Source organism: Synchiropus splendidus, chromosome 17 (genome assembly GCF_027744825.2).
Source record: "Synchiropus splendidus isolate RoL2022-P1 chromosome 17, RoL_Sspl_1.0, whole genome shotgun sequence".
In the NCBI taxonomy this organism is placed as follows: Eukaryota; Metazoa; Chordata; class Actinopteri; order Syngnathiformes; family Callionymidae; genus Synchiropus; species Synchiropus splendidus.
Genome location: NC_071350.1, coordinates 16,141,616 through 16,164,345, shown reverse-complemented (window position 1 = coordinate 16,164,345; position 22,730 = coordinate 16,141,616). Strand labels below are relative to the sequence as shown.

Sequence of the window (22,730 nt, the reverse complement as noted above, 5' to 3'; positions counted from 1 at the left end):
TGGACCCGGAGCTACGAAGCTTCATGCTAATTTATTAAGGGGATGATGTTGTTTTTTTCCATTTCAATCTAAATGACCAGGAATAAGTTTCAAGTCTCGGTGGCTGTTTACATGTTCAGTGCGCAGTCGTACGGTCGCAATAAAAGTCGCAATGTAATGCCAAAACCTTTCTAGAGACAAAAACAACATAAACATTAAATGCTAATGATAAGTACGTCATGAGACAAGAGCTTTACAATGATACCAGTACATGTGTCATGATCGCTCAAAGAGTCGGACCCAAGCGTTAGATCGTTGCCAGTACACAGAAAACTGGAACCACCAGAGTAAGAGTTAACAGTTAATTTAATACAATGAACACAAATAACACACAAACATGAACAAATAACTGGGAACGTCAACACCAGAAGTGCAGCGAGGAGGACAAACATGTAGGGAACGGGTCAAAACCTGAAAACAGAAAAGCAGGTGAATTAAACTCGGGAGAAACGTGATAGAAAAAGACTAAAGAAAACAAGCGAGGAGAACAAGTGAGGTGGCGGCAGAAAAGATACAAGCACACACATGGAAAACAGACATATAAACAGGAGCAACAAGAGAGAGGAGAGTCGAGAGAGAGTTTATCGTTGGAACACGAAGTGACCATCTAGCAGCACAGACTGGAACCCAGGTGTAGAAATCAGTGGAGTCTGATCAGCGGAATGGGATCCAGCTGTGCTGCTGTGAAGCTGAACAGAAAGAAGGAAAAAGAAACAACACACAGGAACACAAGAGATAACGAAATAAATGCACACAAAAAAATGTAATAACCTGGCTTGAGTACTCGTACTTGTACTGATAAAGTTGTGACCATCACCCATGTACAAGAACACACTGAAGAATGTTGTCCAAATAACAATATATAAGGAAAAAAAAGTGTAATGGTATAAATACACGGTGAGTACTCAAATGCAAGTACTCGTACACTACTCGTTTTGGAAAAAAAAAAAGGTATTTGGCACTCTCTTCTTTTTTTAATCAAAATGTTTTTATTGGTTTGTTTTTTTTTATTGGTTTTCCAATATAAAAGGTCACAAAAAGCAATATTGAGTGTACATTACAACTTGGGGTAATTGAAAATAAAAAAAAAGCAACAAGAGAAAAAGAAATACAATCCCAATAAAATAAAATAAAATAAAATAAAATAAAATAAACCATTACCCGCCCATTCCCATGTCAGCAGCCTAAAAACTATGCATGATCACCACAATATGGAGCTTTTGTAGATGTTATGAAGTCGAGCTGGAGCACAGGCTTCGTCAGAGAAATATTCATAGGAATATTGACCAAATAATAATAACAAACAAATATCATGAAATGGATAGGGCACACTCTCTTCTACTTACTGAATCGCACACATTCGTCTGAGTCTATATGGTATAAGTTCTTATACAAAACACGCTAGCTGTTTTCACCGTGGCACATGACAGTCACAGCGACATGACATTGCTGAATGGCACACGTTTTGCGTGAGTCTGCGCGGCAGAAAACATGACTTTTCCTCCGACTTTTATGTAACTCAGCACAAAAGGCTATTTGGGACGACGTTGCCGGGTTTGTTTTAAGGAAGTGGAGGCGTCAGCAGCCTTTAGAGGAGGGGACGGCTGAGTGCGACAGATCCACCTGCGCAGAGTGTCGGGCGGAACACTTACCCACGTCAGGTCCCATTTGTCGCTTGGACAAACCCGCTGGGTTATGAGCGCGACCGGCCTGAAATGGAGGGTGAAGTGAGAATAGGAGCTTGTTGACTGGCAGCGCAGAACGCGACAAGTGGGTGAGCACACATCGTTTTGATAAAACACACACACACACACACACCCCGCCGGACCGCTCGGGTAAATATTTGAGAGTCGCAACTGGAGCCAAAGCTGCGGCCAGCAAAACTGTCTTTGTCGAGTTTCATCTGTCGAGGTCACAGGAGTCACGGGAGAGTACTTTGTGTCATTGCTGGATGATGCTTTTCATGTTGTCGACTATTTCCCTCTCAATCGAGTCACGAGATTCCCACACACAAGTACACACACGAACATGGAAACAGCAGACAATGACACATCCAACAACTCCAAGTCAAACTACACTAGTCGTCGTCCAAATAACACACAGTTTTAACTACACTCAAATTCCTCACTTTGTGGGAACCGCTCTATTGAAATAATGCATTCCCAGAATTTCACCTAAACCTAACCAAAACAAGTGGCTACATTTGACTAGGACTCTGAACCAAGCTTAGATATAAAGACCCGGCTATTTTGGATGTTTCAACACTCAAATTGATGCTTGGAAAAAGGTCCCCACAAAGCAAATATCCTCACAATGCACAGAATTCCTGGTATTGCAACAATACATTCCACACTTGAAGACAAAGATAACACTGAAAATCAACACTGCATTTACATAAATGTGTTTCTGCAGCTCATTTTTTTCCACTTGTTTTTCACAGTACACATTTGCCTCTTGTGGAACTAAACCCGGCGACAGGATCCGTCGGACACAAGAAGCGCGGCGCCCACAGATGTGAGCAGACACGAGCGGCGAGGCACAAACTGTTCCCTCTGTCCTTTAGCTGTAATTATAGCGGCATCATAAGTCCCCGCAGACCTGCTAAAATGACTGGCTGGGACATCAAGTTAGAGCCGAACAATCTTGGAAAATTGAGCTGCATTAGGCGCTGCACTTTCCTGGAATCGGGGGAAGAACCAGGGGACACTGATGCTGGCGGGAGGAAAGCAGTTATGAATTGCTTAACAATTATTTAGGTTCTAACTGCGAGGAAATGCATGTCTTCTGTGAGCCTCGTGGCCATCCTCGCAAGGTCTCCTGCAGGCTGTAACATAACTTTTCCTTCATCAGTTTCCTTCCAACAAGGAGGCCTGGACTTCTGGCCATCCAGAGGCCTTCCCTCGTCGCACCACCGCAAGCACACCATGTCTTCTATTGCAGTCTCTTGATCTTTCAGTGTGAAAGAGAAGCTTTACAAGACGATAGCCGTCGTGATGTCTGGTCTAGACCAGTGATTCTTAACCACAGGGCCGGGGCCACGAGCGCCCCCCAGAGGGCCGTGAGACACTCAGTTTTAATACATTAGCCAGGCCACCACTTTTTTTGTAAAGCAAAAAAGCTTTTAGGGGCCCTCTAGGAGGCACTCGTGTCCCAACCATGGGGCCCGGCCCTATGGTGAAGAGTCACTGGTCTAGAGCAGAAGTGGCAAAGCACGGCCTGAGGGCCCCATGCGGCCCTTTGCTTGTATTTCTGTGGTCCAAATGGGGTGCAAACTATCACTGAAATTTGAATACCATTTATAATATTATATTTTTTACAGTTTATTTTCCCTTTCCTTTCCCTTCCCTTATCTTCTGAATGACATGATGCTTTGTCTCAAAATGAATGAATAAAAGATTGCCCTAAAAAATGCCTGTTTTTAATTATTTACCAAGTTATTGTCCTGTTATTTATGATTTTATTGAGTTAAACTGATTCAGATTTAGAAAAAACATATGCTACCTGTATAACAACATGTGTAATTACACTTTAAGTAGCAAAATGTAATATTCTCTTTTCTCTCTGCTCTTTTAGTGTGGCCCCTTAGTGGCCATCCTCAACCTGTTTTGGAGACTCAACAGTCAGAGGAGTCAGAGGTGAAGATCCTGAAGTTGTCACTGAGACTTACTGGAAAGTAGTGATGGGTGGATGAGGCTTCGTGAGACAGTGCACTTATTTCTCAGTAGGTGGCACTCTCGGTTTAGAAACGCTGTGAGGTTTCATTGAAGTAGCAGTTCAAACTCCACGATTTGAGAGCAGAGAGTGCCACCTAGTGGGCTGTGAAAATGAGGGCACTGTTTCATGAAGCCTCATCAGTACACTACCGGAAAGGAAGGGCTCAAGTTCGAGAGGTCAGATGGTTTGGACTTGGGGGAAGGAGGCGCCAGGAGATGATGGGACCCTGATGGGAAATGACCACAGAAAAACTGTCCACTTCCACCAGAGAGAACATCATTTTTTTCCTGTTACAGAGTCCTTCATTTCACCCCTCCGTAGAGATAATGAGGTGTCAAGTCCTTTCTGCGTGAGAAGCAAACACAGACTGTCGTCGGCGAAACTGTCACCGACTAATAAAGTTCCGTGAATCAGAGCGGGGAACTTTTCAAATGGCACCAGGAGGCCGAGTCAGATTACGGATTCGCTCGGACTGAGCGAAAGGTTACGCCGCATAATGAGTGGAAAACAGTGTGATGTCATAAAAAGGAAATAGAAGACGGCGAGTTATTTTGCCGGGGCTAAATCACAGCGGAATTGCCTGACGGCGGCTCGGGAATGGAGCTGTCGCGGCGTCGCTGGCCTCGATGATGGACTGATAATTGAAGTACGATTATCTGTCTCTTATGACTGCGGTGCTTGGACTCCTGCAGGTGTCTCCCGCTGAGACACAATAGATGGTCTGCTCACTTCATTAAGCACAAACGGGACGGTGAGCACCGGCCAATAATGAAGACACAGATGAGTCTGAGCCGGTCGCCAACAACACGTATCACCGTCGCCTTCTGTTTTGAGGTCGTCGTTGGATATTAAGCCAGCAGCACAGAGACGGAACTGATCTGTTGTTTATTTTACTGATGCAGTGTTTGCATGCCAGGCCTGCTGCTGAGAAGCGCAAACACACATTTACAAACTTTTGAAAGACGTTTACAAACTCTTGGAACAAATGCACAAGTAGCAAAACACATTTACAACAAACAAATTGACAAACTTCTGAAGGAAACTATTTTTTCCCTGAGTTTTTAAGTGTACAAGTAACATCCGACTTGCGACCTGCTCGACTTACTTCCACCCGTACCTACGACCACGGCCAGCAGATGCTTATTTTTTTTAATTCAATGTCTGGCACCACAGCACGTAGACAGTTACGACAGCACAGTATCCCAGCATCTCACTCTCACACAGCCATCTCCCACTGCAGTAGCACCTATAACCCTCACTTCGGCTATTTTGAGTGGCATTCGACCTACGTCCAATCTGACTTACGACCAGTTGGTCGGAACCGATCCCGATCATAAGTCGGATATTACTTGTATTTCCAAGTTTGGAAATGCGTTTTCAGAGTTTGTAAATGTGTTTTTAGAGTGTGCAAAAAAAACCTAAAAATTTTCCAAAACCTACGAAAAGTGAGGAGACCAAATTACGGACGTCATCCGGAAGTAGTTGCTAGAATGTTCCACTTGAACCAATTGCGGGGGATCGCTATTGGGAGTAGACGAAATACAGAATGGTGCTATAACAAATTTACAAACTCCACAAACTATTTTTTCCCCCAAGTTTTTAAGTGTACAAGTAACATCCGACTTATCACCTGCTCGAATTAAGTCCACCCGTACTTTCGATCACGGCCAGCAGATGCTTATTTTTTTATTCAATGTCTGGCACTGCAACATATAGCAGCGCAGCGTTGCGTACGACAGTTACGGCAGCACAGTATCCCAGCATCTCACTCTCACACAGAGATCTACCACTACAGTAGCACCTACAACCCTCACGTCTGCTACTTTGAATGGTATTCGACTTATGTCCAATCTGACTTACGACCGGTTGGTCAGAACCGATCCCAGACGTAAGTCGGATGTTACTTTTATTTCCAAGTTTGGAAATGCGTTTTTAGAGTTTGTAAATGTGCTTTTAGACTATGCAAAAAATCTAAAAATTTTCCAAAAAAATCGTACGGAAAGTGAGGAGACCAAATTATGGACGTCATCTGGAAGTGGTTGCTGGAATGTTCCACTTGAACCAATCGCGGGGGATCGCTATTGGGAGTCGACGAAATACAGAAAGGTGCTAAAACAAATTTACAAACTCTGACAACACATTTACAAACAGCCAAAAAACAAATTTACAAACTTGAAAATACACCTACAAACTTTGTTTCCTAAAGAACCTTATAAATTTGTTTGAAATCATGTAATGCTGTTCTTTATAAAAAACTTGTACATTTGTTCCTCCAGTTTGTATATGTGTTTTGCACCTCTTGCACCGTACTGGCCTGTAAGTGGCGCTGCACCTCGATAGAACAAAACGTTTAGATCTCGAATTCATAAAGCTTTTTCCAGACGTATTTCTGCCTTCTGTATCAAACATCCCAAATAAGGGAGGTTTGAACTCCACTGGGTGTTTTGCAGAGCAAACAGTGCTGCAGGACTTGAGTGTGACAAACAAACAAGGTGAAACTGGGGTCGCTGCGAGTGCAGCCTGCTGCTGCTTGTCTGTTTACCTCACTCACTGCTGACATTGTCTCAGGCTCTTCTTTGTCTTGAAGTTTGGCGACTAGCAAGAACGTTACCATGGAGATACTGGCGCGGAGGAAGGAAGTGAGCTTTGCTTTGAACCATTAATAAGACTCAGAATACAGGGAGTATTTTGCATGAGGGGAGAATATGCTAGGAGGGAGAATGAGTAGAGCAGGAAAACAGGGGCGGAAAGTGAAAGTAAGCCTTGTTGAGGATGGTGAAAAATACATATACATAGGTAAATTCCAGTGACAAAATGGGAGAATTGGGAAGTTTTAAACAATCTCCACATTCATGCTAACTGTGCTAACTGTAAGACCACACCTAGCGTGTCGTCGGTGGTTTCCGATTGCCTTAAAAAAAGGTCTTTTGGGGGGGCGGCTCAGAGAGGTAGAATTGTTGTATAATGAAATTGAAAAAATAAAGCCTTCAGAGTCTCTCTCAGTTGCTCGAGTCATGTTGAGTCAGCGTAAAGTCGGGGCTCTTATTAGTTAAAGCGGCAGAGCTACTTCGGATTTTTCAACTTTATTGTCCGATGCGACAACTGTCGCCTGAAATGAAAGGCGCTGAAGCTGCGACCCTGTCGCCCCAAAACATGTGGCGGGTCATCGCAGCGCAACATTTTTACGTCAATACTTGATGTCAAATGCTTGTTAAGATGCTCTTCTTCCAGTGTCTCACGAATAATTTTACTGACTTTGATTGGTTTGATCTTTCATTTTTAGTTTTATTTTGGTACAATAGAGTCCTGATCTCAAACCTTCGGACCAAATAAAAGGTTTCTCTTATCTCATCTCAGCAGGACACGCGGTGTTTGGAGTCAAACGTTGACACAGATTCATTTCCATTCACCCGTCTAATCTGCTTAATTCAGACACAAACTACGAAGTGGAGCTGCACCCTGCGTGTGGAATGACACACACTTCTCAATGCTTATTTCTCCTCAGTTTGAAGAACATCTCGCCTTCTACACTTGAAAACTCACCAGTACAATGCATGCAGTTATAAAACCCAGGAGGAAGCTTCACGTAATCTGTCAGATTGAGTCAAAGTGACACGCATTTTTCCACGTAACAACACATGAGTAAATATTCCGGTGACGTATTCAGACACCTTCACTTCCTGTCAGATTAACCGTGAAGATTTAAATCGTGTGGTTTTTTCTTTGCCGCATTATTTCAACTCCATTTAAGATTCGACGTCAGAGCAAATCTGGGCTAAGCTTCCGACAATTACACATTGTGAAACGGGTTATTTTAAAAGAACACGCTCCACTTTGTCCCATCAAACCTGTCCTTCATCTCTTGTTTATCCAGCTGTCCTACCTGACCTGCTGGGACTTCTTTCCTCTTGGATTGGCCCCGAACCAGATGGTGCTCAAAGGCTTAAAGGGTTCCGGCGCTGTTTTTTGATTTGTGCTTATCTGGCTGCGAGCGCTCTTGCGTGCCGCTAACATGCCGGCCTGTTTATGTGGAACATGGCTGACCTCCGGGACCCCGTCTTCCAATCTACCGCACACGACAAGAGCGGCGCTTGATGCTTTTAAAACCCTGAAACTGCTTCAAGTGTGTGAGCGAACATGACGCCAGCACATACGCCACTCTGGAGACTGACTCAGGAGACTGACTCAGGAGACTGACTCTGGAGACTCTGGTGTCACCAGCTATAACTAGTCTCATAGAATAGGCAGAGAAAACTGAGTATAGATCTATCTGTCTATCTGTCTGTCTGTCTGTCTGTCTATCTGTCTGTCTGTCTATCTATCTATCTATCCACCCACCCATCCATCCATCTATCCACCCATCCATCCATCCATCCATTCTTTCAATCCATCCATCCAACCATCATCCATCCATCCTTCCGTCCATCCATTCCTTCAACCCATCCATCCATCCATTCTTTCAATCCATCCATCCAACCATCATCCATCCATCCTTCCATCCATCCATTCCTTCAACCCATCCATCCATCCATCCATCCATCCATCCATTCCTTCAACCCACCCATCTATCCATCCATCCATTCCTTCAACCCACCCATCCATCCATCCATCTATCCAACCATCCATCCATCCATTCCTTCAACCCACCCATCCATCCATCCATCCATTCTTTCAATCCATCCATCCAACCATCATCCATCCATCCTTCCATCCATCCATTCCTTCAACCCACCCATCTATCCATCCATCCATTCCTTCAACCCACCCATCCATCCATCCATCTATCCAACCATCCATCCATTCCTTCAACCCACCCATCCATCTATCCACCCTTCCATCCATCCATTCCTTCAACCCACCCATCCATCCATCCATCCACCCAACCATCCATCCACCCATCCATCCAACCATCATCCATCCATCCATCCATCCTTCCATCATCCATTCCTTCAACCCACCCATCCATCCATCCATCCATCTATCTATCTATCTATCTATCTATCTATCTATCTATCTATCTATCTATCTATCTATCTATCTATCTATCTGTCTATCTGTCTATCTGTCTGTCTGTCTGTCTGTCTGTCCACCCATCCACCCATCCATCCATCCATCCATCCATTCCTTCAACCCACCCATCCATCCATCCATCCCTTCAACCCACCCATCCATCCATCCAACGCTCTTGCGTGCCGCTAACATGCCGGCCTGTTTATGTGGAACACTGCTGACCTCCGGGACCCCGTCTTCTATAACCATGTCTCATGGCAGAGAAAACAGAGTAAAAATAAAGACATGGAGACATGAATAAAAAAAAAAACCAAAGCATGATATTGATAGAGATGAATTCTAAACCCCAGAGCCGCACGACTCGGGGCCTCAGGCAGATTCCCTGTCTCTGAGCGAGTGAAGTGACCTTTTCACCCCGCTTGACTGATTGTCCACCGATGAGGACGAGTCATTTCCCCCCGGTTTTGCAGGTTCTGCCATTTTTTTTTCAAAGGGAGCAGGAAATTTCCCGATCGACCCCCCCCACCCCCTTTCATCTCGGACCACCTGCAATCCCCCTACCTCCTGCTTCCATTAAGGTCTGAAGGTCAGCGTAATGGCCCACTGGAGTTGGTGCAATTTAACACCGAGGCAATTAGACAGCGATACTGTCACAAACTCTCGCCTTTCATCGCCATCATTCCCGCGGCTTATTGCGTCTCTCGGCTTCCATTCTCGGCTCCGTGTCCCTGCCATCTGTCCTCTCTTCGGTCTCACCCACCCTTGGCTCATTATCTTGTTCTGTCCGACGGTCATAAACGCGGCAGCACATCTTTTGCGTGACTTATCAATGTCCATCTCTATCTGAACTATTCCAGAGAATTGAATCATCGGCCTCTAGAGGGTGCCACCTTTGGCTTACATATCCTCCCCCTGGAGGTCACCACAACAAGAGCAGGTATCTCCGTAGATCTTTGAGGTGAGACACGCAACTGAAATACTCCGACATCAAGTAATGGCCAGTAGGGGGCGATAGCAACGTGTTTATTCCCAGGAACATCATCTCTGTGTCTGTTTACCTGTGCATCAGCTGCGAGCTTTGGTCAAGCTGTCGTTGCAATGCTGGCTCTTCTGAAACGTCACACCTTCAGTGGAACATCCCACATATGGTCCACGTGCACCATAGCTCTCCTTGGAGAAAAGGAGCAGTAGAGTCGCATCTGCCAGTTCTTTTATCCAAACACCTGATTCATAATGGACACGGTGAGTTCCAGGCAAAACACGAGCGCTTTGAAGTAACCTTTTAGAGAACTTTGTTTTGTACTGAGTGGCTTCATGAAGAAGTCATTGAAATCATAATGGCAGCACCACCTACTGGACTCCGAAGGCAATGCACAGGACACGTGGCAGCTAGGATGATAACAACAACAACAAACATGAATGGACTTGAAATTCTTTTAAAATTGAAATATTTACAAGATATTAAAATATTCTGATACATTTGAACTGCGATTAATTGAGATTAATAAATTCTCTAATAAACTAGATTATTTTTTAATCGAATCCCATCCTTTATATATATATATATATATGGCACCTCGGTTCTCGACAACAATCCGTTCCAGACGGCCGTTCGAGAAGCGAATTGTTCGAAATCTGAATGGATTTTTCCCATTACAATGAATGGAAAAAGAAACAATGCGTTCCAAGCCTTAAAACAGTCTTTTGTAGGAGTGAATGTCGAGTGTCTGTTGCAGGTGGCTGTTCCTCTATGTGTGTGGCCGCTGCATGTGGGAGGGGTTGCCGAGTGAGCGACGTCTCTCCAGAAGTTATATATATATATATATATATATATATATATATATAAATGGATTTTGGTACATTCTACAAAATGGCTTAAAATTTGCTTTTTTTTTGGAGGTCATGTTTTCTTAAAGCTAACTTGATGCACTGCTTCCATGGATTGTACTTGCTTATTTACTGATGCATTTTTGCAATTTAATTGAAAAAATATGAATTAATTTAGTTTAGAATCGTGATTGAATGAATATTTCCAAAGAGCGGCAGCAAAATTTACCTTATTTGAGAATAAAAATAGTGTCATATGACTGCAAAAGAAGCAACAAAGATGTAAAAGATGATACTGTCACATCAGCAGTTGTTGTTTGTGTTCAGAACTGGAATGAAGTGGGCAACAGCCTTGTTGCTATCTTTAGCGGCGCAGGCAACAGTCGGAAGCGGAGGAGTGTGCACTGAGTCGCGCGTCAGACCAGGAGGACGAAACTCCTCGGGGTTTTGCCGCCTCACAACTCTAAGCTGCCGGATATTCCGATGTTTTCCAGTAATTCATGCAAGACATGAGCGGAGGGAAAACCCGGGAGCGCCCGACTTCCTGAGCGCACTTGTGCGACAGGTCCTGAATCTTTGAAGATTCACACCGAATCAAGTCATTTACAGTTCATGAATAGTGAAGAAGCTTGTGTCAGTTAAAGACATCACTGGAGCCAGTTTGTTCCCAAACACCGTGGGTTAGTTTCTAAACCCAAGCTGAGGAAAAAACAAGAAACGTGACAGTGTTGTGAACTCGCAAGGACACGTCCTGTGAACAAACATCCTTCTAATTCACTCCAAATTCACTTTGTGGAGAAATCTCTGAGGGCGCTTTCCTCGGAAGGACTCATCCATGATTCAATTTGACTTGACTTGGAAGGACCCGTCCTTGAACGCTGCATCATTGATATTGTGAGGTTTTTTTTTTCCCTCTTCATTTACTTGTCGGTCATGAAAAACAGCCTCGCAGCAAGGAGGTCACAGGTTCGACTCCTGCTTGAAGCGACCGCGAGTTGCGCTTCCGTTCTGTCTCTGTGGAGTTTTATCGCTCATGTGGTTTTGCATTTGGGAATTCTGCTGCCCTCCTGAATGCTTGAACATTGTTGGTGGCTCAGCTTGTCTATAGGTGTTGATCCAGTCTGCCTCGAACCCGTGGTAGCTGGGATCGGCTCCAGCCTGTAGGGTCCTGGGGATCCATCAGTCAAGGGGAGAAGTCCTTCATCTATCTATCTATCTATCTATCTATCTATCTATCTATCATCCATCCACCCACACACCCACCCATTCATCCATCAAACCATCCATCCATCCACCCACCCACAATCCATCTATCATCCATCCACCCACCCACCCATCCATCTATCATTCATTCATCCATCCACCCATCTATCATCCATCCATCCATCCACCTACTCATCCATCTATCATCCATCCATCCATCCACCCACCCACCCATCTATCATCCATTCATCCACCCACCCATCCATCTATCATCCATCCATCCACCCACCCACAATCCATCTATCATCCATCCACCCACCCACCCATCCATCTATCATTCATTCATCCATCCACCCATCTATCATCCATCCATCCATCCACCTACTCATCCATCTATCATCCATCCATCCATCCACCCACCCACCCATCTATCATCCATTCATCCACCCACCCATCCATCTATCATCCATCCATCCACCCACCTACTCATCCATCTATCATCCATCCATCCATCCACCCACCCATCCATCTGTCATCCATCCACCCAACCAATACACCCACCCATCCATCATCCGTTCATCTACCCACCCACTCATCCATCTATCATTCATTCATCCATCCACCCATCTATCATCCATCCATCCACCCACCCACTCATTCATCTATCATCCATCCATCCACCCACCTACTCATCCATCTATCATCCATCCATCCATCCACCCACCCATCCATCTATCATCCATCTACCCACCCATCCATCTATCATCCATCCATCCATCCACCCACCCACCCATCCATCCATCATCCATTCATCCACCCACCCATCCATCTATCATCCATCCATCCACCCACCCATCCATCTATCCATCCATCCACCCACCCATCCATCTGTCATCCATCCATCCACCCACCTACTCATCCATCTATCATCCATCCATCCATCCACCCACCCATCCATCTGTCATCCATCCAGCCACCCACCCACCCACCCATCCATCATCCGTTCATCTACCCACCCATCCATCTATCATCCGTTCATCTACCCACCCATCCATCTATCATCCATCCATCCAAGGTTGCTCCGTCCTCTACTGACAGTTTTGTGTACGAACCCTCATCTCCATAGACGTTTAGTTTGCCCATGAGAGGATACTAATGTAAACCCACCACAGAGATTATGGAGCCTTGTAAATGAGTTCTCTGCTGTGGAGTTTATTTGCATTAAAGCACAATTGCCATTCAGGATGCCGCAGCATTTGAAAGCCTTAAAGCCAAGTCTGGTTTTGGGTCAACTCCCGTGGGCTCACGCGCAGAGCCTCGGGCACAAAAACCCTCTCTATATTCTGAAACTCATGCAACAGCAGTGAAACATTTGTCACGAATATGAGATAAATCAAACTTGAGAAGGTGGAAGTTGCAACATCGAGCTCAGGAAGACGGAAACGTGCGGTTGGATGGAAATGTATTTCCCCGTTAGGTTCTCTTCCGGCGCTCGGGGAGGAACGTACTGTCAAGACTGACAGATATTAGGGAACGCAGGATTATTGGTTTCTCCATTACCATACATTTTCATCCAAAGCTGCTTGAGATGCTGAACAACAATGGCCGAGGTGAGACACAGGACGCCTCCCCTTCGGCAGCAAACAACCCAATTAGTAGGAGAACAGGTAGAAGCCTCATAATGAATCAAAGACAGATTCCTTTTAAATAGAAATCAGTGCTTTGATGAAAGTGTCCCCGGGACATTGGTCTCACCGTGACTCTCAGCATGCAGCAGCAAGTTTCATGTTAGAATTCACACTTTCATGTTCCACTCTCCAGGTTTCCTCCTTTTTCACCTGGGTGGGACTCCTCTTCTCCTGTGTGGGACTCTTCTAGTCTGTGGTGGGACTCTTTTTCTCCTGGGTGGGACTTCTCTTCTCCTGTGTGGGACTCTTTTACTCTGGAGTGGGACTTTTTTTCACCTGGGTGGGACTCCTCTTCTCCTGTGTGGGACTCTTCTACTCTGGGGTGGGACTCTTTTTCACCTGGGGGGGACTCCTCTTCTCCTGTGTGGGACTCTTTTACTCTGGGGTGGGACTCTTTTTCACCTGGGGGGGACTCCTCTTCTCCTGTGTGGGACTCTTTTACTCTGGGGTGGGTCTCTATTTCACCTGGGTTGGACTCCTCTTCTCCTGTGTGGGACTGTTCTAGTCTGTGGTGGGACTCTTTTTCACCTGGGTGGGACTCCTCTTCTCCTGTGTGGGACTCTTCTACTCTGGAGTGGGACTCTTTTTCTCCTGGGTGGGACTCCTCTTCTCCTGTGTGGGACTCTTCTACTCTGGGGTGGGACTCTTTTTCACCTGGGTGGGACTCCTCTTCTCCTGTGTGGGACTTTTTTAGTCTGGGGTGGGTCTCTATTTCACCTGGGTTGGATTCCTCTTCTCCTGTGTGGGACTCTTCTACTCTGGGGTGGGACTCTTTTTCTCCTGGGTGGGACACCTCTTCTCCTGTATGGGACTCTTCTACTCTGGGGTGGGACTCTTTTTCATGTGGGTGGGACTCCTCTTCTCCTGTGTGGGACTTTTTTAGTCTGGGGTGGGTCTCTTTTTCACCTGACTTGGACTCCTCTTCTCCTGTGTGGGACTCTTCTAGTCTGGGGTGGGACTCCTCTTCTCCTGTGTGGGACTCTTCTAGTCTGGGGTGGGACTCTTTTTCTCCTGGGTGGGACTTCCCTTCTCCAAGAATGACTCTTCTTCTGTACATTATGTAGCCATATGTCAAGTGCTGCGAAAATGAAGTTGCTCTTATTCCCTCTTCAGATTATGACATGACAATATCTGCATTCTTCTTCTAACAGAAAGACTTGCATTCGATTGCTGAGACTCAGTTGCAGAGAACAAAACAGCCCACAATGGGAGCAGTGTGATGAATCCTGATCAGCGAAGATATACCACGATGGCCTCCTTTCTCCGGCGCCGCTAACCCATAAACGAGAGGCTTTGATTCAATTCTCTGACAATATCCACCAGGGATTTAGTCCGTAAGATCTCCTCCAACTTCAGGCTGCGGAGAACATGAAAGAGTTTCTCCACAATGCTTGGTTTTCCTTCTTTAGCTTGTCCTCTAAATCTGCGTCGGCGTGTCTTGTGAGCTTGTTTATTTATAAAGTGTCAGGCATTGTTTGTTAGCCGGAGCTGTCTCTGGGACTCGCTGGGAGAGAGTGGGACTCGGCAGTGGGTTTGAGAACGCTCTCGGCCAAGCAGGTCTTTTCCTCGCAAAGTAATGTTTGTCATGTTTTGCTACTCAGTAGAGTAGAGACCTACAGAGCCCTGGAAGTGACATGCATGTGTTTACTTTTTTGGATGTGACTTGTGTGACTTTATTATTATTTTTTTATCCCGAGATAACAATTATCTCAAGATCATTTTTATCTCATGATAATTTGCATCTCAAGAGCACATTAACTCAAGATAATCTTCATCTCAAGATACAACCGTAAATGTCAGCGCATGTGTAGCTGCCTCTCTGGCAAAGCATTTTGTATCCATCCTCCTGTAACCACTATGTCTCCCACGGCTTTGTAACTGTTCGCCACTTTTAACATTCAGATCAAGTAACTTCTACTCAAAGTAATACCATATATATATGGTATAAGTAATATACCATAAGTAAGCCATACGTATTACGTGTCCCCGGAAGTGACATGCATGACTTTATATATATATATATATATATATACACACACACACACACAAAATGCTTTGTTACAAAGCAGTTACAGATAAAAAAATATATTGAGATAACATCATCTCGGGATAAAAAAAATAAAAATAAAGCCATGCAAGTCACATCCAAATAATGAACACATGCATGTCGAGACCAGACCATTCTACAGGCGTATTCTGAGGTCTTGTTCTCAAGTGAGGGGACACTAGACTAGAAAGTATTTCAGCCATAGATACAGCTAACCCTTTAGTTCAAAGAAATATTGCAGGGTGTTTAATTCAATGTCAAAGTCGATGATATCTCCATTTGAATGTGCAAAATCAAAGGCCAGTGAGATGCAATCATGGCGCGCGAGGTGGTCGCGCTGCGAGCGAGAGGGTCGACTCTTAGGAGGCGGGCAGTGCTGATGAGGCGCTCAGCGGGAAAACAACGGGAGACACAGCAGCGTTGACACCAACTGGTCTTTCAGGGAAGAAGCCAGGAGGAGTTCGGACTCTCCGTTCAAACGGCGGAGGCAGAGAAGCAATCACAGCGTTTGTTATTGAGCAAGACACGGCGTATGGAAGACCTGGTCACGCTTTAAAAAGCAGAAGTCTTACGGGAAAAGGAAGATACTCGTACACACTACGAGTCAGGAAGTCGGATTTGATGTGGAGCCTTTGTTGACTTTGGGATAGTCGCCTTTTGCGTCTCATATTGACGACAAAGGCAGCCTTCAGCACAGCACGTTGTTACGTGAAAAAAAAGGTGGAGGTTGGGGTCAGGTTGGCCATGTGATGGCGCTCTACTCATTCCCATTTGTGTAGGAATGTGTCAGTTGCTATTTGAAGGCCATCAAACGGTCGTGCGGTGACTTTCTGTACCGTTACTTAAGAGGAGAGCCATGTACTGTAAGGGGCTATAAAGCAAGTGACACCCAGTGTGTGCCGCCTTAATGCCTGAATTTTATTCTTTTTCTAATGGCTTGCGTGAACATGAGATCAGAAAATTTGGACTTGATTAAGCCTGACTATCGTTCACAGTTCTAAGAGAATATGGAAAAAACTCAGCGCTAACCAGTCGAGTGCTAAGCAGTTACAGCGGTACCTTGGTTTTTGAACGTCCCGGGATTCAAACAAAAATTTGGAGATTTCTTTGCTTCGGATTTCGAACGAAAATCCAGAACTGGAACGCCCCCGAAAAAAGGCGGAAAAAACATAACGTGCGCGGACCGATCAGCTGACCCACGCGTTTTGTTATTGTGTATAGCGCAGGCTCTGTATGCAGACGTGTCCCGTTAGCTCCATTTACTGCCTGTTTTTTCTTCATATTGAGGTGTAAAACCTTTCCTGTCTCCACACTGGACCGTGGTAGAGTGTCACAGGGGAGGTGCTGGAGCGCTCACTCCAGGGTTTGATGTCCTGTTGTGGGCTGGAGCTGGGACAGGGATGAGGCGAGTCTGGGACAGAGCCTGACTTGGTTTATGACTTTGTCACAGCCAAACTGCACAGAAGCGCACATTCAGAGCTGGACACGCACCGGGCACCTCTTCACTTCTGGAGAGACCTCACTCACTCGGCAACCCCTCCCACATGCAGCGGCCACACACATAGAGGAGAGTGAACGTAAAATAACAAGTTGGAGAGACAAAACAACAGGACGTTGATGACAAAATCAAACAGGAAGTAGATGAAGTAGTCATTGAAGGAAGCTCTCGCTTGTGCCTGAAGCTTTCTCACCATAAAAGTCCCTGGTAAATCCACTGCATGAAACCTGCGAGGTCCAACTTCAACACATACAACACATCGATATTCCTCATGCCTTAAGCATGGACTCCAGTCCGATGTTTGCCTGATAATAAGCAGTGTCAGAGGAGAAACAGCGCTCCGTCGGTCAAACATCTCCGGAGCTTGATCACCACATGACAGGGCTCTAGATAATCCATAAATCTGACGATGTAGACATGAAGAACCATAGAGCATGAAGACAGTTTCTCTTCAGATTGACGTAATCAATAGCTTTTGTTCAAAGACTCAAAGATGGTGCCGCGCTCATGTTTAATTCACAGCAACAGCTCCGCATGAGCAACCAAATGAAAGCAATACATTCAAACATGTTCGCATCCATGCATTCATGAGCCTGTGAATAATGTACAGGAGGAGATGCACTTTTAATGGGACGTGTAGCTTGAGTTTCAGAAGAATGTGGCCCATTTTCCGATTTATCGGAGTCGTGAAAATGAAAGTGGGTTTAAGTTGTCGAGGGGGTTCAAGACAAGAGCAAGACAAGACGAGCAGCGGGGTCACTCATATTTTGTCTGTCAAATCGTATATTGATATGTATAGCATACATAGCATCATGCTAACTATATTGAGCTGTATGTTCAAGGGTGGTGGGAGGAAACTTGAGTATCTGGAGGACACCCATAACGCCATCCAAATAAAAAAACTAACCGAAACAAAGGAATGAAATGGACTTATCGTCATAAATCTCGTGAACCAGTTGAACAAGAGGCGATTCCTGGAGCTTCACGCTCGACTGGGCCCACCATGTTTGCTAAAAGCCATTATGTTCCAGTGGAATAGCAATATTCGCCTCTTTGTTAAATTAGGTCAGCAGAAATGAGCAGAAAAGGCTCATCCACCGACATGAAACAGCCGTCTATTTCACTCATCTGCCGAGAGCGATGACGGCAGAACCTGCGCACATCAAACACCGTGTCGGGTTTGTAATGGGTTGAAGAACGTCTTCCACAAATACGTTTTAATGTAGTGGTGGTGAGAGCAGGGAACAAATCACATCAGGGCGGATCCCAGAAATCATTCTCTGTCAGGTGGTGATGGCGCCATCCCAGCCCCCTTCTCAGATTAGCTGGTAATAAAAGGGATGCGTACGTGAATTCACTTCTTAAAAAATCTCTAACACGGAACTTCTTCCTGCTGCTTGTATCAGTTATGACCACAGGTGGAAATAAGAATGTATATGACGTAGAAGTTATCGTAAAAAAAGTTAACAAACTGTACGACTTCAATAAACGAAATAAAAAAGAAAATAAAAAATAAGTAAAAAGTGAAAACCACAACAACCCAAATAAAATTTGAGCAATACATATATATATATAATAATATTTTCAGTACAATTTTTTAAAGTATGTATGTATTTATGAAAACCAGATGAAAATTATTTAATAAGAAAAAATATATAATAAAAAAAAAGTGATGAATTACAAAACCAAATTACACTCACCAAAGTAAGATACATGGTTAATGAGAAACAGGAAATAAAATGGATTAAAATAAGAGGGGAAAAACAAACCCCAGCCAACAACAGTCTTGAGACCAGAAAGGCACTGGGACAGCACATACTTCTGCCAAGTCGCTTATCTTTTTTTCTATACAATTCTTGTTAAAAATATCCAGCGTGCACTGAGCTCAATCGGACAGCAGGGGGCAGCAACTCCTATAAAACACACAGGAGATGCGAAGAAGAGGCTGGAGGAAATGAATGAGAGAACCTTGAAAACATTGGTAAATTGGTGAATGTTGTTTATGTGTTTACAGGATCAGATATGGTGAGGGTTGGTTCACAATGGGGCTGTTTTGTTTACAAACAAACAACTGTCAGAAAGAAATGTGGCCCCAACAGACAGAGGACACAGTTCTGACACTCGTCCCATCATTCATCCATCGATAAGGAAATCCGCGCCCACCACTGAAGTGTCTGTTCTGACGGCATCATTAGAGCAGAAAGGACATTTCGAGTCAGAAAACAGCGCACAGATCCGTGGGCATCCTAATGATCTCTGCAGCCATATTGATTTCACAGCATGTTCTGCGGGAGAAACCGTCATTACGGAGACATGAAAAGAGTCGCTGATGATGAACCAACACGGAATTCAAAAGCGCGGACGGCAGATGCATAAAAGACGACTGGGGATTGCAGTCGATGTCGTGCGCGGAGGGAAATCCTTCTGTGTAAACTTGAAAGTATCACAGAGACACAAAGTGAGAGTGTCAGCTGACGGATCTCAGTGCTCCCGTGTCGCCTCGTGGGTTTCTGTGGGGACCTCCAATCCGGGCTTTGTACCCTCGTAACAGCCGCAGCTCCAGTATCTTTATCATTACTGGGTAGTCTGTGATCTCGTGCGTTCAGTAATCTGAGTGGGCGGCGATTTTCTTTCAGAGTCTTTGCTCTTGAAATGTAGTCGGCGAAAGGTGGCCTTTCATCTCCCCAATTAGAGGAAGACGTAAGGAAAGTGTAAGATATGGTCAGAAAACTTGGTCTGTGTGTTGGTCTTGTCTGAAGTGAAATCTGCGTTTCCCTTGGGAATTCTGACTTGACTCTGTTTTCGTTTTTTTTTTTCCCAGTGATTCGTGGTTTGCTTCGGTGGGGAAGCTGAAGGCTGTCCCAGCCACTTGGGGTAAGGGCTCTGGGACTCCTTGGAAAGGCTGCCAGTGCATTGCATTGCAGTTACATATGTTACATATACGTCAGTTAACCAACACTGAGTCGTGGTGCGGGTTGCGGGGAGTGCTGGAGCCTATCCCAGCTGCCACTGGGCGAGAGGCAGGAACACACCCTGGCCAGGTCTCCAGTCCATCAGAGGGCACACACATCAAGGGTCGATTTTATAGTGTCTTTGAACTGTGGGAGGACACCGGAGTACCCGGAGAAAACCCATGTGGGCACAAGAAGAACATGCAAACTCATGATAAGTCCAGAGAAGGAATCAAACCCTGAACCTTCTTGCTGAGAGGCAGCAGTGCTCACTGTTGAACCTTCAGTGCCGCAAATACCCACTTACACCTATAGGAAATTGAATCAACCAACATGGCAAAAAGGGGGCGGTTACACGGGGAAGCACTGGATTCAAACCCTCAACCTTATTAATAAGGTGCTATGCTGTGTCACAGCAGGTCCGCCTCCTTGCTATGCAGAGTTTTTACGTCATTTCCAGGTCTCAGTTCAGCACCCACCAGCCTTTAGTTTTACAGCGTTCTGCGTTGCATGTTGATGCATTGGCACAACAATAGAGTATAAAAAACTCTACTTGTGCCGTCATAAAGTCACTGCAAGGCCATTTGCGAGTTTTTACGTCATTTCCAGGTCTCAGGTCAGCACCCACCAGCCTTTAGTTTGGGTCTTTTTTAGTTCTCCCCTCTAGCCTCAGTGGTGTGAGCTCCTGTACTGAAGCTAGCTGTAAATGAGGCGCGCGCCACTCTTCTGAAAGAATGCTACGGCTGCAGTAGCCACGGATTTGCAGACACTGCCTTGTGGCAACAAAGTACAGAAGCGTCCTATATTTATCCGCGTGATCCAATTTCCCACGTATTCATGCTTACAAGATTCTTCCTTATGGGACATATCCCGATGAAATAATTCGGCAAAATGAACACTGTCTTTGTGGATTGGATTTGGATAGGGAATGACGTGGCACCTACAGACGCACACGCTGTGTGCAGCATCCAAAAAAAAAGGAGAGATGTTGCGGATGACAGATGAAAAGAGGCATTATGTGTCAGACTCATATGTCTGTGTTGTAATGCCAAGCCTGCCTACACTTCTGTGTCATGACTCATGCTCCTGTTTATTCACAGCCACCCAAGACTCCATCGTCGTCCCAGGCTCCAATATCACGCTGTGATCGCATTGAAAAAGGCAACACAAAAGGGTGGATCTTTGTTGTCATTTGATGTGGTGTCTTTTGATTAAGCCGGCTTATGAAGCGCCGCGGATACGTCCTGATCACACAGGCTGAAACCGGAAGGAAGGTACGGCGGCTCCTGTCAAACATCACCATTGAAGACTGGAGAATGGTTTATCTTGAGAGGCTCTGGAGGCACATGTGCCGGATGTAGGTGAAATGCCTGAGAGATTTCGGCAGAGGATGAGCGTGCATGTGCGCCAAAAGCTATTTCTGACTTACATCCGGATGTTTTGGTTTAAATCTGAACTCAACAATAAGTTGCTGGACAATGAACATGATAAAAAAAACATGACTGACACTTGGCTATTCTTTAACTTCAAAGGCGAGTCTGGGACAGAGCGTGACTTGGTTTATGACTTTGTCACAGCCAAACTGCACAGAAGCGCACATTCAGAGCTGGACACGCACCGGGCACCTCTTCACTTCTGGAGAGACCTCACTCACTCGGCAACCCCTCCCACATGCAGCGGCCACACACATAGAGGAACAGCCACCTGCAGCAGACACTCTACATTCACTCCTACAAAAGACTGCTTTAAGGCTTGGAACGCATTGTTTCTTTTTCCATTCATTGTCATGGGAGAAATCGATTCAGTTTTCAAACAAATCGCTTCTCGAACGGCCGTCTGGAACGGATTGTGGTCGAGAATGCAGCCTTCAATGCAGTAAAAAAAACACTCCTTGTGCCGTCCTAAAGTCACGGCAAGGCCATTTGCAGGTCTTTGCTAGTGTCAGGTTTCACGTAGAACGAAAGTAGTGCCATCCAATGCCACGGCATCAGAATACGCCGCTGAAGGCCTCAATCAAAAGCGTCAACATGCAACGCCAAGTCACGCCACGGGAGTGAGGATGTTTTGTCATAGTACTGTACTGAGCCAACCAGTTGTCTGGGTTCCATTTGGGAACGAATAAGGGTGTGGGTTGGGGTCGAAGAGTGGTGATGGCTGGAGATGGAGGACGTCTTCTCTAACTAGAGTAACTAGAGTAGCGCCTCAGTGGGAAATGGTCCTGCCTCAAAGTGGACACACAGAAATGGTTGAAAGAAATAGTGGAAAGCTGGAAATGGAATGGCCGAATAAGGTAGCCCTCTTGCTTCTTTCTTTACCGACCAGGAAAGTGGTGGTGACTTGAGTGGCGTTTTTGCTAGTGGCATTGATGTTGTGAAGACACTGGATGAAGTCCTTCCATTTCCAGAAAGAGGGAGGGAAGGTCCGTTCTTTTGGGAGCACCCCTCCACAGCTTTCCCGGTAACCTGGTAATGCCTTTTTGCTGGGCGGGCGACTTCCTGTCTGAACCTTTCGTCGCCAAAAATAAGCCACACAATGTCTGCTGTTTAATAATATTTATTAACAATGTATTTCCCATAAGGTTTTCTTTGTAAAGACAGACGTTGTATTTTGTACAGGACTTCATTGAGATGGGTACAAATCTGGGCATGTGTGGAATGACGGAAGTCTTCATGGTTTGGGAACAATATGACGCTGAGCTGAGTGAAGTCCATGGCAGCAGGAGGCTAAGGCTTCTTCTGTGTTTGTGTGCAAAC

At 45.3% G+C, this 22,730-nt stretch overlaps 1 protein-coding gene across 1 annotated transcript; it reads right to left on the bottom strand.

Annotated features, from left to right (window-relative positions):
• Window positions 1–13,596: 13,596 nt before the first annotated feature.
• On the bottom strand, window positions 13,597–14,538 carry LOC128748096 (involucrin-like). The gene has a single exon (XM_053846490.1). It carries the CDS (start codon window positions 14,536–14,538, stop codon window positions 13,597–13,599), a length of 942 nt encoding a protein of 313 aa, XP_053702465.1.
• Between the last annotated feature and the right edge of the window lie 8,192 nt (window positions 14,539–22,730).